This window comes from Rhinoderma darwinii, chromosome 2 (genome assembly GCF_050947455.1).
Source record: "Rhinoderma darwinii isolate aRhiDar2 chromosome 2, aRhiDar2.hap1, whole genome shotgun sequence".
Taxonomy (NCBI): Eukaryota; Metazoa; Chordata; class Amphibia; order Anura; family Rhinodermatidae; genus Rhinoderma; species Rhinoderma darwinii.
The window spans coordinates 294,440,025-294,458,412 of NC_134688.1; the positions used below are offsets into that span (position 1 = coordinate 294,440,025).

The 18,388-nt window shown below is 42.6% G+C and overlaps 1 protein-coding gene across 1 annotated transcript in view; it reads left to right on the forward strand.

The window, feature by feature from the left end:
• LOC142741821 (uncharacterized) overlaps positions 1 to 18,076 on the forward strand; it is a 92,257-nt gene extending 74,181 nt beyond the window's left edge. The window contains exons 11-12 of the mRNA XM_075851150.1: positions 5,631 to 5,705; positions 17,836 to 18,076. Coding sequence (XP_075707265.1) covers positions 5,631 to 5,705; positions 17,836 to 18,076 — 316 coding nt within the window. The remainder of the gene's footprint in view (positions 1 to 5,630; positions 5,706 to 17,835) is intronic.
• Positions 18,077 to 18,388: the final 312 nt, after the last annotated feature.

Sequence of the window (18,388 nt, forward strand, 5' to 3'; positions counted from 1 at the left end):
ATCCATCTTGTTGGAGGGGCTTCTGGAAGCATGGGGTGAAATTTCTCCCGATTACCTCAGCAAATTAACAGCTAGAATGCCAAAGGTCTGCAATGCTGTAATTGCTGCAAATGGAGCATTCTTTGACGAAAGCAAAGTTTGAAGGAGAAAATTATTATTTCAAATAAAAATCATTATTTCTAACCTTGTCAATGTCTTGACTATATTTTCTAGTCATTTTGCAACTCATTTGATAAATATAAGTGTGAGTTTTCATGGAAAACACTAAATTGTCTGGGTGACTCCAAACTTTTGAACGGTAGTGTATGTACTTACATCTCACTGCCATTTATGTGGGTTCACTTTCTCCTTTTAAGTGTTTCTACATTTGTCTTTGATTATATGTTATACAATAAAGTTTTTTTTCTGATTAAAGTGACAGTTTTTTTGTCCTGTTTATATTTTGGGGGTTTATTGGCATTTTTTTAAGTGTGAAATTATGTAAATGCATTTTGTCCTGGCGTTTTTCTCAATAGGCTTCTCCATATAACTTTAAAAAAAATGGCAAGAAAAAAACCCCATAACTAGTGCATGGTGCGGTTTGAAAAAAAAACCACTACTGACCCCAAACGGTACAAAAACAGTAAAAAAAAAACAAATGCTGGCCACAGCTTTTTTTTACCAAAAAATGTGCAAAAAACACTGAAACATTTCACCATAAATGCATCAAAATGAGATCAGCATATGGGTAAGCTCACACGTAGCATAAACACTGCGGAATTTCCATCAGGATTTTCTGTTTAAAAACTCAAAAACGTCTGAAAATACAGAGCTGTTTTGAAGGGAATACCGCTTCTGATTTTCAGACTTTTTTAAGCCACTCGCGTTTTTTGCGGCTTTTTTACGGCCGTTTTTGGAGCTGTTTTCAATAGAGTCTATGAAAAACGGCTCCAAAAACGTTCCAAGAAGTTTTTTTACACGGCCGTTTTTAAAAATGGCTGCGTAAAAGAACGGCCCGTCGGAACAGAACGACGTTTTTCCCATTGAAATCAATGGGCAGATGTTTGGAGGCATTCTCCTTCCGATTTTCCGGCCGTTTTTTGGCCGTTTACAGCTTGAAAAACGGCCGAAAATAAGCCCTGTGAACATACCCTAACAGTAGCAGCGAAGTGGACGAGTTTTCAACAAACCTCATCCATACGCTGCAAAAAAAAACTGCACAAAAGACGTGTGGAAATTTACCTGCTGTGTGGATTTTCAATCCGCAGCATGTCAATTTATGTTGTGAATTTCTGCGCTGAAAATCCTGAAACTCTGCAGTGTTTACGCTATATGTAAACTTTCCTTTAGGGCACGTTCAGAAGTGGCGGAATTGCTGTTGAATTCCGCTGCGGACAGTCCGCAGTGGAATTCTCCAGCGGCCGTTATTAACATTTGTTTCTATACATTTTTAGGCAAGTTAGTTCAGACGTTGCGGAAAACTCCGCTGCGGACCATAGGCTACGGTGCAGAATTTTCCCTCCGCAGCATGCACTATCTGTTGCGGAGAAGAAGCGGAATTTCACTGCGTATTTCAGCCTTTGCAATGCAAAAACTGAAATCTGTGCCAAGTCCGCTGTGATTTCTGCAACGTCTGAATTATCTGTCAAATATGCAAATGTTGGTGCAGATTCGTTGCGTAATTGCCCCAAATCTGCACCAACATTTGCAGCGGAAAAACTCCGCCACGTCTGGACGTGCCCTAATGGTTCTATTAACCCCTACCCGCACCAGGACGTAACTGTACGTCGTTGCGGGAAGTTACTTCCCGCACGAGGACGTACAGTTACTGAGTTAATCCCGGTGCACACTGTCGGCGACAGTGTGCACCGGGAACCAGGAGGTCAGCTGTCGCCGACAGCTGACACTCCCCTCTTGCCGGCCAGCGGTCCTTTGCCGCTGATTTCGGCGCATTAACCCCTTAAATTCGGCGATCGGGTGCAATCGCCGAATTTTAGGGGTTTCTAACATATCGGCAGACCCCCGTCCGAAATCGCGGGGTCTGCCGATAGTTAGTATGGCAAACGGAAGCCAAACAATGGCTTCCGGGTCTGCCATGGACAGAAGCCCATCAGGACCAACCTTCGGCTGGTCCTGATAGGCTTCCTGTCAGAGTGACAGAAAGTCACTGTGCCGTTCCCGATGCACACTGTCGGCGACAGTGTGCATCGGGAACTTGGAGATCAGCTGTCCCCGACAGCTGACACTCTCCAGTGTTGCCGATCAGCGGCTCATCGCCGCTGATTTCGGCAATTAACCCGTTACATGCGGGGCTCGATTGCGATCTCCGCATGTAGCGGGTTTGTAGCGCATCAGCAGCCCCCATGCAATCGTGGGGGCTTCTGATGCTTGTGATGGCACCCGGGGGCCAGACAACGGCCCCCAGGTCTGCCATGTATGTCAGCCTATGAGGATCAGCCTCTGTTGATCCTCGTAGACCAACTGTCAGAGTGACTGTGACGTCACACTGACAGTTGGAATACGTTACACTACCTAGGTAGTGTAATGTATTCTAGCAGCGATCAGAGCTGCAGGTCAAAAAAAGAAAGTGTAAAAAGTAAAAGAAAAGTTAATAAACAAAAATATAAAGTGTAAAAAGTAAAAAAAAAGTTAATAAAAATGTTTTATAAAAGTGTAAAAATAAAAGGTTTTGTTTTCCTATAATAAGTCATTTATTATAGGGAAAAAATGAAAACGTTAAAAAAAAAGTACACATATTTGGTATCGCCGCGTTCGTAACGACCCAATCTATGAAACTATAATGTTAATTTTTCCGCACGGTGAACGCCGCAAACAAAATAAACGGAAAACTGTCAGCATCGCTATTTTTTGGTCACCACCCCTCCCAAGATATAGAATAAAAAGTCAAAAAGTCGCATTTACCCCAAAATGGTACCAATAAAAACTACAACCCGTCCCGCAAAAAACAAGACCTCCCACAGCTTTTTTGACGAAAAAATAAAAACGTTACGGCTCAAAATAGCGTGTCCCAGAAAATAAATTATTTTATAGAAACTTAATTTTATTGTGCAAACGCTGCAAAACGTAAAAAAATCTATACACATATGGTATCGCCATAATCGTACCGACCGGCAGAATAAATTAAAACGTAATTTATTGCGCACGGTGAACGCTGTAATAAATAAAGAATTTAAAGCGCCAAAATCGCTGTTTTTTGGTCACCTTAGCTCTAAAAAAGATCCTGAGGGGCCAAAATCTCACTATACCCCTAGAAAAATTCCTTGAGGGGTGTAGATTCCAAAATGGGGTCACTTTTGGGGGGTTTCCACTGTTTTGGTCCCTCCGGGGCGTTGCAAACCCGACATGGCACTGAAAACCAATCCAGCAAAATCTGCGCTCCAAAATCCAAAAGGCGCTCCTTCCCTCCTGAGCCCTGCTGTGGGTCCAAACATCAGTTTACGACCACATATGGGGTATTGCCGTAATCGGGAGAAATTGCTTTACAAATTTTGGGGTGCTTTTTCTCCTTTATTCCTTGTAAAAATGAAAAAATTCTATGTTTCCACAGAAAAATAGGTGATTTTCATCTTCACAGACTAATTCCACTAAATTCTGCAAAAAAACTGTGGGGTCAATATGCTATCTATACCCCTAGAAAAATGCCTTGAGGGGTGTAGTTTCCAAAATGGGGTCACTTTGGAGGGGTTTCGGCTGTTTAGGTACCACAAGACCGCCTCAAACCTGACATGGTGCCTAAAATATATTCCTAAAAAAAGGAGGCCCCGAAATCCACTAGCTGCTCCTTTGCTTCTGAGGCCTGTGTTTCAGTCCATTAGGACACTAGGGCCACATGTTGGATATTTCTAAAATCTGCAGAATCTGGGCAATAAATATTGAGTTGCGTTTCCCTGGTAAAACCTTCTGTGTTACAGATTTTTTTTTATTACAAATGAATTTCGGCAAAAAAAATGAAATTTGTAAATTTCACCTCTACTTTGCCTTAATTCCTGTGAAACGCCTAAAGGGTTAAAATATTTTCTGAATGTGGTTTTGAATACCTTGAGGGGTGCAGTTTTCAAAATGGGGTGATTTATGGGGACTTTCTAATATATAAGGCCCTCAAAGCCACTTCAGAACTGAACTGGTCCCTGAAAAAATAGCCTTTTGAAATTTTATTGAAAATATGAGAAATTGCTGCTAAAGTTCTAAGCCTTGTAACGTCCTAGAAAAATAAAAGTACGTGAAAAAAAATGATGCAAACATAAAGTAGACATATAGGGGATGTTAACTAGTAACTATTTTGTGTGGTATTACTATCTGTTTCACAAGCAAATACATTTAAATTTAGAAAAATGCAAATTTTTGCTAATTTTTGCTAAAATTTGAAGTTTTTCACAAATAAATATTGAATTTATCGACCAAATTTTTTCACTAACATAAAGTACAATATGTCACGAGAAAACAATCTCAGAATCGCTTGGATAGGTAAAAGCATTCCGGAGTTATTACCACATAAAGTGACACATGTCAGATTTGAAAAAATAGGCTGTGTCCACAAGGCCAAAACAGGCTGTGTCCTAAAGGGGTTAATGAATTAAGAAAACTTTCAGCAATTCAGTACCATAATGTTTTATCAGAGTCACTCCATTTATGAGCATTTATGAGCAGGGCTAAATTTAATTTCCCGCTGCTGCCCTCCAAGCAGTGTCCAGAAAATGCATGCACCATTTATAGCAGACTATATTCTGTCTATTGTATTCTAATTGTAAAGGGAGGGATCCTTATACTAACACTACAGTAGAAAATTTCCGATAATGCAATACCTTAAAGGGATTGCCCAGGCACGGACAACTGATAGCCTATCCACAGGATAAGTCATCAGTATATGATCGGTGGGGATCCGACACCCGGACCCCGCACCGAGCAGCTGCTTCGGCTGCCTCCGCACCGGATATCCATGCCGGAAACAGATGGCTCCGGTCACGGAATAGCGGCCGAGCTGCAGTACTGCAGCTCTGCTCCTATTTAAGTGAATAGGAACAGAGTTGCAGTTCTGCAGCATGGCTGTCAGGGTATGTTCACACGCAGAGTCAAAAACATCTCAAAATACGGAGCTGTTTTCAAGAGAAAACAGCTCCTGATTTTCAGATGTTCTTTGTGCCACTCTCGATTGAAAGCAATGGACAGGTGTTTGGAGGCGTTCTGCTTCCGATTTTTCGGCTGTTTTTCGGGCGTTTGCCAACTGCTTCCGGCTCAGACTGCTGCATTTCCCTCATAATACACTTGGAATAAGCCTGAATTCTGTTTCCCATTGAGTTCAATCGGAAGTACACTGTTCTGTTCACATGCGTCGCATTTTTATGCTGCTGAATTAAAAAAACGCTTTGTAAAAAGAAGCCGCAAGTCACTTCTTCACATTTTTTAAGCTGATTTTCCATTTACACTATAAAAAACGTCTCAAAAAAAGCCTAAAAAAAAGCTTAAAATAAAAACAGACTCGTAATTTTCTGCCACTTATTTTTGTACGTGTGAACATGGACTTCAGTTGGGTCCAAATCAGAGACAAAGTTGAAAGTTTTCATTTTTGAAATTCACTAATGTTTCCATCAGAAACTTCTTATCATTTACTTTTAGTCTGTTTATTTTCACAGCAAGTCAGAATTTTCTTTTAGCAATGGAACGGATTTTGCTCTGAATGAAGACCTTTGCACAAACATTTCATGCTGGTAAGAGGACTTTATATTCCTGTTTTTTAAATAAGCATTTATGATATATCTGACATATATGTTTTATTATATATTTGAATTACCCATAAAATAATAACTCTGGAGCATCCTTTCTGCCATCCATTCCTCTGTTACTCCTCCTGGAAATGTTTGAATACATTTACAACTGTCTGCTACCATTCCCCTTGTCAATAACATGTATCCCTACACACTCCGACATTGTCAGCATTGATTGGACAGTGTTAGGGGGGATTCACACGAACGTGATTTGGCAGCGTGTAGGCCGCGTGGTTTTCGCGCGGCACGCAATGCCCTATAGAAGTCTATGGGGCAGTACACACAGTCCGTGTATTTTGCGCAGCGTTTGTTCGCTGCGCAAAATACGCGACAGGTTCAAAAACTCTGCGTATTTCACGCATCACGCACCCATTGAAGTCAATGGGTGCGTGAAAACCAGGCAGGTCGCACGGAAGCACTTCCGTGCGAACAGACTGAAACAGCGCACGAGCTGTCAAAAGGATGAATGGAAACAGAGAAGCACCACGTGCTTTTCTGTTTCCAAGCATCCAAACGGAGTGTCTTTGCGAGGAGCGAACCCCGACAACCGAAGCTAACTTCACCGGGTTCGGCCAAACTCGTTTTGGCCGAACCCGGCAAAAAAATTTCCGGTCCGCGACGTCGGGAGACATTCACTGTGCATGGTGCTGAAAGAGTTAAACTGTTTCAGCACCATGGACAGTGACTTGCGATCCCAAAATACATTAACCTGTAAAAAAACCCCGAAGTTCTAACTTACCGATTACTCCTGTCTCCTTCCTGCAGTCCGACCTCCCGGGATGACACTTCAGTTCAAGTGACAGCTCCAGCCAATCACAGGCCAAGCACAGGCTGCAGCCAATCACAGGCTGCAGCGGTCACTTGGACTGCCGCGTCATCCAGGGAGGTGGGGCCCGATGTCAAGAGAGGCGCGTCACCAAGGACGCGTCACCAAGGACGCGTCACCAAGGCAACGGCCGGGAAGTTCTCGGTAAGTAGGAACTTCATCTTTTTTTTTTACAGGTTTTTCGCTGTTGTGTTCGGCATTCACTGTCGAGGGTGTTGAAAGATTTAGCTCTTTCAGCACCTTGGACAGTGACGGGCGTTGACAAGCCTCATCTCTATGATGCCGGCTGCGCGAAAATCACGCAGCCGCGCATCAGACACGCATGACACACGCAGCTGTCAAATGGTTTTTGCGCTCGCAAAACGCCGCGTTGTTTGCGCGCGCAAAAACGCAACGTTCGTGTGAATCTGCCCTTAGACTGTAAAGGGACATGCCTCATTGACAAGTAGTATAGTAATGACCAGTTGTCAATTTATTCACACATTTCCAGGAGGAATAACAGAGGAATTACACAACACAGAGTTATAAGAAATGGTGCTCCTGAAATTTTATTTTATGAGGAATACAAGTATTTATTAAAACACACGGTAGAAGAGCTAACAGGTCTTTTTTTAAAAGTCAGGGTTTTTCTTTTACTGTTTTAACTAAAAATTAGAATAGATCCCCACAGAGGAACGCTTTTACCTTATTTTTCTTTATACTGGGTATGGAATTTTATTACATTACAATATCTTGCTTTTTACTTAGAGAGACTCTGTCACCAGATTCTCAAATCCCTATCTCCTATTGCATGTGATCGGCGCTGCAATGTAGAGACCAGTAACATTTTGTTTTTATTTTTGGCCAAGTTATGAGCTATTTTATATATATATATGCAAATGAGCTTTGAAATGGACAATTGGGCGTTTTTTTTTCGTTATGTCCAACTGGGCGTGTATTGTGTTTTTAACTGGGCGTGTTTACGTGTATGACGCTGACCAATCAGTGACCAGTCCGCGTCATACACTCCTCTCCATTCATTTACACAGCAGCGATGTGCAGCCGCATAAACAGAGATTAACGTTAATCGAGTGTCCTGATAATGAATACACATGAAATCCAGCCTGGACGTCATGTGTACTCAGAATCCTGATACTTCTGACTCTTTTCTGTGAGACTCCGGCAAGGGAAGCGAAATCTCGCGGGATTACGGAGGTAAACGAGATTTCGTTTCCCTTGCTGGAAATCTCAAAGAAAAGATTCAGAAGTGTCAGGATTCTGAATACACTTGACGTCCGGGCTGGATTTCATGTGTATTCATTATCAGGACACTCGATTAACGTTAATCTCTGTTTATGTGGCTGCACATCGCTGCTGTGTAAATCAATGGAGATGAGTGTATGACGCTGACTGGTCACTGATTGGTCAGCGTCATACACGTAAACATGCCCAGTTAAAAACACAATACGCGCCCAGTTGGACATAACGAAAAAAAAATCAGTTCTATTCATCTAAATAGAACTTGCAGAAATCCATGCACCCATGCAGAACCCCATTCAGATGAATGGTACTGATATTCAGTCGCAGAAAAATTTCTGCAACTAAATTTGCCGCGTGTGATTGCACCCTTAGGGCATGCCCAGACGTGGCGGAGTTCTTCCGCCACTGTCCGCATCAATGCCGCACAGAATCTGCATTGCAGATTCTGTTGCGGCTTTGCCTAAAATGGGCATTAAATTGATGCGGACTAGCCGTTGCGTATTGAGGAGAAGAGGGCTTCCCTTCTCTCTATCAGTGCAGGATAGAGAGAAGGGAGAGCCCTTTCCCTAGTAAAAGTAACAGAAATTCATACTTACCGGCCGTTGTATTGGTGACGCGTCCCTCTTTCGCCATCCAGCCCGACCTCCCTGGATGACGCGGCAGTCCATGTGACCGCTGCAGCCTGTGATTGGCTGCAGCCGTCACTTGGACTGAAACGTCATCCTGGGAGGCCGGACTGGAGGAAGAAGCAGGGAGTTCTCGGTAAGTATGAACTTCTATTTTTTTTACAGGTTGATGTATCTTGTGATCGGAAGTCACTGTCCAGGGTGCTGAAACAGTTACTGCCGATCGCTTAACTCTTTCAGCACCCTAGACAGTGACTATTTACTGACGTCACCTAGCAACCCTCCCGTAATTACGGGTGCACACACGTAGTCACCCGTAATTATGGGTGCAGACACGTAGTCACCCGTAATTACGGGAGCCCCATTGACTTCCTCAGTCTGGCTGTAGACCTAGAAATACATAGGTCCAGCCAGAATGAAGAAATATCATGTTAGTAAAACCAATACGCTCTGCAGCATACATAACATCTACATAACATCTGCAGACTTCATTGCGGAATTTTAACTCTCCATTGAAGTCAATGGAGAAATTCTGCAATGAGTCCGCAACAAGTCCGCTACACGTCCGCAACAACCAGTGTATGCTGCGGGCACCAAATTCCGCACCGCAGCCTATGCTCGGCAGCAGAATTGTCCGCAACATGTAAACGAACCCTACTAAAAAGCTGTGGAAGGCAATGGAGAAACGTGTACGCTGCGGATTTCCGCTGCGGACTGTCCGCAGCGGAATTCCAGAGCAATTCCGCCACGTCTGGTCATGCCCTTAGGCTACATGCACATGTTGCGTATTTTGTTGAGGAAACCTGAAGGTGCGTTTTTTGGTGCGGTTTTTATGTTTTGCTGCGTAAATCGCTGTGTTTTTATGCTGCTGGTTTTGCTGAGTATTTCTCTGCAACTAGGGAGATAGAATTCGCAAGCGGAATCGCGGGATAAACTGACATGCCGCAGTTTCAGAAATTCGCACCGCGGGTCAATTTACATCACGAAAAATACCGCAGCATGGACCTGAGATTCCCTGGAATCTCATTGCCTATGCAGGTACTGTATTACGCTGTGGTTTTGCCGCAAATACGCACAGCAAAACCGCACGTAATATGCATCGTGTGCATTGACCCTTAGGTTGAATGCATACGTTGCGTGATTTGATGTGGAAAATCTGCATCAAAACCGCAGGTATACGCACGTAATTATGCAGCTAAAACCGGACCTAAGGGTGTTTTTTTGGTGAGGTTTTTACATTTTGATGCGGAAATAGGTGCGTTTTTATGCTGCACATTTTGGTGCGGTTTTCTTTAAAACTACTCAGATACGTAAAAGCGGAAACACAAGATAAATTGATGTGCTGCAGATTTTAGAATACGCACCACAGGTCAATTTACATGCAGAAAAAATCTGCAACATGTAGAAGAGATTTCTTGAAATCTCTTTCACTTTGCTGGAACTGTATTACTCTACGGATTTGCCGCATGAAAATATACACTGCAAATCCGCATGTAATATGCAACGGGTGCATTCAGCCCTAATGTAAAATCTCATTACAAAATTATTCTTTTTATTATTATTATTGAAACGAAATATAAAACATGTTAAGGAATTAGGTGTTTAATTTAATGAAACATAATATTATTCATGGGATAACCCCTTTAATTTATTGTACGTAAAAGGTTAAAATGCCGATGACTCATTTTCCTAGCAAAAATGATTAAAAAAGATAAAAATTAACCCCCCAAACAAAACTTTTATAGTGCTATTTAAAGTGCTAGTCTGGGGATAAATATAGTACAAGTTCTCCCACTGAATATCCCTTGTTTAGATCCCTACATTTGTCCCTACATTTAATACAAAATATTACAAAATGTAAAGCATACAGCACAGCTGTAAAGCAGGCCATCCTCAAAATATCAGTGAACATGCAAGAAATTAAATAGTGATGGAGACCAGCAAAAGACCTATGTCAAATGTAAGGCCAGGGTCACACACACCGTTTTGATGCTGTTTTTGCCTCCGTTTTTTGAGCCAAAGCTAGATGTGGATCCTAAAGGAAGAAAGGTATATAAAAAATAAAAAAAAGACTGATGCATTTTTGTTGCTGTGTCCACTCTATTTGGCTAAAAAAAACGTAACCAAAAACTGCACCAAAACTGAGAAGGAGAAGCGAGGTGTTGTTGGCCAAGTTTGCATTCGTAGGCTAGGATCACGCACACTTATATTTTGGTGCAGTTTTTTTTAAACAAACACAGAGGTGGACACAAAAGAAAGTCTTTTCTTAATACCATTCCTTCCTTTTGGAATCAATTCTAGCTTTAGCTAAAGAAAGCGAAGCCAAAAATTGCATCAAAACTGTGTGTGTGTGTGTGTGTGTGTGTGTGTGTGTGTGTGTGTGTGTGTGTGTGTGTGTGTGTGTGTGTGTGATCCTGGCCTTAAACCTGTTTGAGGAAGCCAAAAATGAGAATAAGCCAAACACCGCTAAATATACACCATCTCCACTATACAGCATGTGTAAAGTATGCTTAAAGTATGTTACTCTACAGCACGAGCTAGAAGTATGATTGTTGAAGTAGAAAGTCAAATAAATACAGCACCTACAGAGAAACCTGCTGCAGTCTGCAAAAGAATTGTAACTGGAGAGAACAACCCTTTAAAAATGTTAATCTCTTGGATATTCTGAAGTGGTCAAACCATTCTAGACCCCAATACAATTGAAAATTTGTGACTGGACTTAAATTGTCTGTTCACTCCATTGTAGACTTCAGGATGTAACTACTTCCAAAGTTGCTTCTACTATATAATGACTTATGACAGTGAATAGTTACACTTTCCATAATCAAATGTTTCATACGTCATAGAGATGTATCAAAAGTTTAACCGGTTAAGGACTAGGCTGTTTTACAGCTAAATGACCAGAGCAAATTTCACAATTTTGCTATGCGCTTCTTTAGATGACTATAACTCTGCAGGTGAATAAAGTTCATCTTTGAATTTTACACTCTTTTTAAAGGACAGATAGGGCTTTGTTTTAGTGGCATTTGTCAGTATATATCATTTTTATTTTTTTCTCTAAAGTGGGCAAAATTGGAAAAAAATGCAAGAATTTAGCAATTGCGTCAGTTTATGCTAGCATTTTTCACACACGGTATGGACCACGGACAAAATTCATCTCCTTTCACATTCTTCCACTTCTCTCGTGCATGGGGATACCAAATATGTGTGCCTTATTCACTGTGTGGGCATGTGCCAGGGCTTGGCATAAAAAGAGACTTTTTGGGCTTTTTGGTCCAGGAATTCTGCATTTGATTTTATAGCAGCATACTGTTTTCTTGGGGGCGTAATGCTGCTGAAACATTAGAATCACCCCATAAATGACTTCATTCACACAAGTAGACCCCACAAGGTTTCCTTCAAGGGGTTTATCATATTTTTAGCAAGTCCAGTTTTCTTCTGAAAGTTTCTTGAATAAGATGGAACAAAAAAAAATCAGCACTTTTTTAGCAAATGCGTCAGTTTAGGCTAGTATTTTTCACACACGGTATAGACCATGGACAAAATTAATCTCCTTTCACATTCTTCCACTTCTCCCGTGCATGGGGATACCAAATATGTGTGCCTTATTCAGTGTGCGGGCATGTGCCAGGGCCTGGCATAAAAGGAGGCTTTTCGGTCCAGGAATTTAGCATTTGATTTTATAGCAGCATACTGTTTTCTGGGGGGCCTAATGCTGCTGAAACATTAGAATCACCCCATAAATGACTTAATTCACACAAGTAGACCCCACAAGGTTTTCTTCAAGGGGTTTATCATATTTTTAGACAGTCCAGTTTTCTTCTGAAAGTTTCTTGAATAAGATGGATCAAAATAAAATTAGCAATTTTTTAGCAAATGCGTCCGTTTATGCCAGCATTTTTCACACACGGCATAGACCACGGCCAAAATTAATCTCCTTTCACATTCTTCCACTTCTCCCGTGCATGGGTATACCAAATATGTGTGCCTTATTTATCACATAGAGATGTAGGAAGGCGGACGATAGAAGAAGCTTATTTCACAAATCGCTTTTTTTCAAAGCTGGTTTTACAAAACTCAACAGAGTTTCTATAACACATCCAAAATATCTGCTCTTGAAGCAGAGATCCCAAAATATTCATCTAGGGGTATAATGGGAATTTATTTTTTTCGGTTTTCTAAAATAAGAAATTGTAGGTTTATGCAAATGGAGCTCTCCAGCATATGAACTTTGGAAAACATCAAACATGACATCCACCCAGCCTCCCATCCACCCATTCCCTCCCTCATCCTTGGAGTAAAATCAGGGGAAATATAAAAAAGTAATGTAGGGCAAATATATTTTCAACGAATTAACTAAAATCTAATAATTCAGAACAGTGTTGTATTTTTTAAAACATGGCTCAATGCACAGGCCTGGTTGCGAGGGACATGAGGGACAGAAATATCGGGAATCTTTGCGGTGCCCGTCTTTTCTGCAGATGCGGCACTTTTTCTGGGGGTTGCTTCTGGTTGCTGTTGGGGGAATCCGACTGATGAAGTGTCTTTCAGTCAGTCGCGTGACATCCTCAGACTGGGGGCATTCTCGGGTGTCCTGAACATCAAAAATGAGGCCTTCAATAATTTTTTCCTGGAAATCCAGGTATGTGTCTCTGCCTCTGTTTTTTTTGTAGAGCACAAATGAATTGTGGATGGCCACCTGTAACAAATAAATGGCCACTTTTTTGTACCAGGTTTTAGTTTTGCGTTTTACTAAATAGGGCTGTAAAACCTGGTCGCTTAAATCCACCCCCCCCCCCCATGTACTTGTTATATTCGGACACGCTCACTGGTTTGTGCTTGTCCGATGTTGCCCCTCTTTCCCTCACTGCCACTGTTCCTGCGGTATGAATCGTGCTTAGCACATACACATCTTTGCGATCCCTGAACTTGACCGCCAGCAATTCTTCAGATGCATAAGCACAGGAGTCCCCCTTTACCATGCGCTTCCCCACTAATTGCTGTGGAAAACCAATTCTGTTTTTGCGCATGGTACCACATGCCCCAGTCCTTGCAGCATGCAAATGCCTAAACAGGGGCACACTCGAATAAAAATTATCACAGTACATGTGGTACCCCTTGTGAAGCAGAGGCTGCATTATCTCCCACACGATCTTACTGCTGGTGGAAAGATCAGGGGGGCATCCAGGAACATTCTTTGAGCGGTCCCGCCCTTCATAAATCCTGAAGGCGGTGGTATATCCTGACCCGCTTTCACACAATTTGTAGAGCTTAACGCCATATCTTGCCCTTTTGGAAGGTAGATATTGGCGAAAGCTAAGTCTGCCATGAAAGTTGAGGAGGGATTCGTCCACACTTACATTCTGCTCAGGGGTGTAGAGTTGCAGAAATAAATTATTCAGGGAATTTATTAGCGGTCTTATTTTGAACAACCGATCCCGGTTTGCATCGGTACTTGGGGGGGCCTGTGCGTTGTCATTGAAGTGGAGGAACCTCATTATTGTCTCATAACGAGACCTGGGCATTACTGCAGAATATACTGGGGTGGCTTGGGCGGGTCTTGTTGACCAGTAAGACCTAATGGAGGGCTTTTTGACAATACCCATATTTAGGGTGAGCCCCAAAAATTGTTTTAATTCCTGCAAATTGGTGGGCGTCCAATCTCTGGCATGGGTGGATGAAGGTTTCTGCCTTATATATTGAGTGGCATATAAATTTGTTTCGTGGACAATCTGATTTAGGATGTCGTCCGTTATAAATAAATGGAAGTAATCCATTTGGACAAAATTTGTAATGTCCACGGTTATGCCAGGAGTGGCAGTAAATCCGTGGATTCTAGGCCCAAAAGATGGGGCAGGTGCCCATACAAGAGCCTGGACTGAAGGGACCAGGCTGTCCCGTGCTACAGCGCTACTTGGCCCTGCGCTTTCATGTTCTGCAGTTTCAACTGCATCAGGGACAACGTCCCCTGAAGATGAACCTGAAGTGACGCTGTCATCATCACTACCTAAAACAGGTTCCATCTCGGACGCCATCTCTGATGCGGTCTCCGACTCAGACCACAGCATGGCGTATGCCTCCTCGGCGCTAAACAACTTCCTCGCCATAACGTAATTAACACTAACACTAACTAAACAAATTCTATTTTTTTTTTTTTTATAAAACACACAAACTAACTGGTATATATATCTACACTACCGCTAACAAAAAAATAAACCGCTATTGCTATATATATTATATATATGTGGATATATATATAATTATATACTCCCTACCTGCCTATTCTAATAGAATAAAAGATAGAAAGGTAGATATATAGAAAAAAAGATAGATGGATAGATAGATTGTATAGATAGATAGAAATCTATCTATACAGAGAATGTTTTATGAGTGTAACTGTTTTTTTTGTGTAACTGTAACTGTATTCTTCTGGCAGCAATTCTCCCGAGTCTCTTCTTCTCCTCAAACTGAAACAATGTTTGAGGAGAAGAAAATAGGCAGGAGATTTACTGCCAGAAAAGTCAAAATAAAACAAATGTGGTCGCTGTGATAGGTTTTCACAGCGACCACATTGGTCCCTGATACTCTGCCCAGTGCCCAGAGCTGTTGGTAACAGCGTGGGCACAGGGCTGTGTGCACGCGATCGCGTGCACACTGTTTTCTATGCAGAAATGCATGTGATCGCTGTGATTGGTTGTCACAGAGATCACATGTTCAGGGGCCAAAAGATTGACCCCTGACATTCTGCCCAGTGCCCATGGCTGTTAGCAACAGCCAGGGCATAGAGCTGTGTGCACGCGATCGCGCGTGCACAGTCTCTGAAGTGCCGCCGTAAATAGTCTATACGGCGGACTTCAGAGACCCTGACCGCTGGCCGTATAAATACGGCCAGCGGTCGGGAACCTGTTAAATCTTTCGAGATCCGGGTTCTGAGACCAGTGGCGTAACTACCACTGTAGCAGCCATAGCGGTTGTTACGGGGCCCGCGGCATGAGGGGGTCCGTGCCGCCCGCCAACATGGCCCCCCACCTGCCCGGACACATATACAAATAAATATTATAGGCTGCTGGCCTTGTTAGGCCTGCAGCCTATAAGGCGCTGGAAAGTCTCCCCCTCGCAGGCCGGAGTGGTGACATCACTGCATCACGCTGGTCTGCGCATGCGTCCCGCCCACAGGATGTGAATCGCTCTGTGCGTCGCAGGAACAGGGCAAGGTAAGTACAATATATAAATTTTTTGGGGGGCTGTGTGGCAATATGCAGGGGGGGAGCAGGGTGGCACTGTATACAAGGGGAGAGCAATGTGGCACTATATACAAGGGGGGCTGTGAGTGACGCTATCTACAGCTTCTGTGTGGCACTATCTAAAGGGAGGGGGGCTATGTGGCACTATATACAAGGGGGGGCTGTGTGGCACTATATATTAGGGGGGCTGTGTGGCACTATATACAAGGGGGGCTGTGTGGCACTATATATAAGGGGGGCTGTGTGGTACTATATACAAGGGGGGCTGTGTGGCACTAAATACAAGGGGAGGGCTGTGCGGTATTATATACAAGGGGGCCGTGTGGCACTACTAAGGGGGGGGCTGTATGGCACTACTAGGGGGGCTGTATGGCACTATTTACAAGGGGAATAGCTGTGTGGCGCTATCTACAGGGGAGCTGTGTGTGGCGCTATCTACAGGGGGGCTGTGTGTGGCGCAATCTACAGGGGTCTGTGTGTGGCAGAATCTACAGGGGGCTGGGTGGCACTATATACAAGTGAGGGGGGCTATGTATCACTATAAGCAGGGGGAGCTGTATGGCGCTATCTACAGGAGGGCTTTATGGCGATATCTAGAGGGGGATGTGACACTGTCTACAAGGCGGCTGTATAGCACTGTCTACAAGTGGGATGTGACACTGTCTACAAGGCGGTAGTATAGCAATGTCTATTGGGGGGCTGTATGGCACAATCTGCAGGGGGGCTGTATCTACAGGGGGCACTATCTATAAGGCGGGCTGCGTGTGGCACCTAGGGGGGGCCTCAGTCAAAGTTTTGCTATGGACCCCAGACTTTCCTAGTTACGCTCCTGGCTGAACCCCCCCCCCCCCCCCCCATCTTCGAAACAAAGGTATAGAAGCGCTCTGCTGAGTACCCCGCACCTTCGGCTGTGATCGGTCCTCCATGTCAGGCTGAAGACGGCTCTCATCATCCATGAGAGCCGACTTTAGCCTGACTGGTAGCGCTGATCACAGCCTGAGATGCAGAGCGCTCAGCTCAGCTTCTATGCCTTCGTTTCAGCAATGTTGGGGGGTCTCAGCACTCGAACCCCCCCACCAATGTAAACTTTTTATATGCCTCTATGACGTATCAAATGTTTGATGAAAGTGTAATTACTCCTTAATTATTTTAATGAATGTAAATAACATTTTAGACTTTGAAATGAAACATTATCCTTTTATCAATTCCGCATGCCTCGTGAGATGTGTTTTGTGAAATAGGGCGCATTCTGAGAGTATGGTCACACGGCTTAGCAAAATACTTCTGAAAATACGGAGCTGTTTTCAGGCGAAAACAGCTCCTGATTTTCAGACGTTTTTGTAGCAACTTGCATTTTTCATGGCGTATTTTACGGATGTTATTGGAGCTGTTTTTCAATGGAGTCAATGTAAAACGTCTCCAAAAACGTCCCAAGAAGTGACATGCACTTTTTTTTTGCGGCCGTCTTTTTACGTGCTGTATTTTGACAGCGACGCATAAAATAAAGGCTCGTGGGAACAGAACACCGTAAAAAGCCATTGAAAGCAATGGGCAGATGTTTGCAGGCGTAATGGAGAAGTTTTTTCAGGCGTAATTCGAGGCGTAAAACGCCCGAATTACGTCTGAAAACAGTGCGTGTGAACATACCCTAATAAGCAACACTAGGTTGTGCCTGGTTTTTATTCTGTTCACAGAAGAGATGGGAAGCTTTTATGATACAGTGGTACTTGTGACTCGGGTGCTGTATTCCCATTTACCAAAGCAAATGAGAAAATGTTTGTGAAGGTAATAGTGGCAGCAGCCCTTTAGATTACAAATTATCCCGTAAAATGGATTTTATTGCATTAGTAAATATGTCCACATGCTGTGGTGTAATAAAACAAGAAAACGTCTAAAGCAAATAAATGCTTTTATAGGTACTGTTTTTTGTTTTTTCTATAGGTACTATGTATAATATTGGGAAAATGTTTTATTGAACAGTGATATATGTTAAACACCATGAAAATCTTTGGTTTTGTTTTTTTTCAATGAAAAGTTGGCATTTTGTCATATTAAACACATACAATACCTAAAACAAATGAAGGTTTTTAAAAATGATAGAATTGGTTTTGGACATTAATGTATTTATTTTTACACAGTACAATAAATCTCCCTGCGATCACTGGACATTCTACTTATAACTATAACATTTCCATGGCTGCATATATTGATGAACAATTCAATTCTCCGCTAACTGACGAGTTGGCAACTGACTTCTATGTGGGAATGTTTGCGGAGGCAGATAGAAATAATTTTTCTCTTAGTGTTGAACAATGTATTGTCTCCCCCACTAACAACCGTAATAGTAACAGCAGTGTGGTGCTAATAACTGGCGGGTAAGTGTTTTTTATTTTAACATGGTAAGTTTTTTGTTTATTATTATACAGGGTGGGCCATTTATATGGATACACCAAAATAAAATGGGAATGGTTGGTGATAATAACTTCCTGTTTGTGGCACATTAGTATATGGGAGGGGGGAAACTTTTCAAGCTGGGTGTTGACCATTGCGGCCATTTTGAAGTCGGACATTTTGTATCCAACTTTAGTTTTTTCAATGGGAAGAGGGTCATGTGACACATCAAACTCATCGAGAATTTCACAAGAAAAACAATGGTGTGCTTGGTTTTAACGTTACTTTATTGTTTCATGA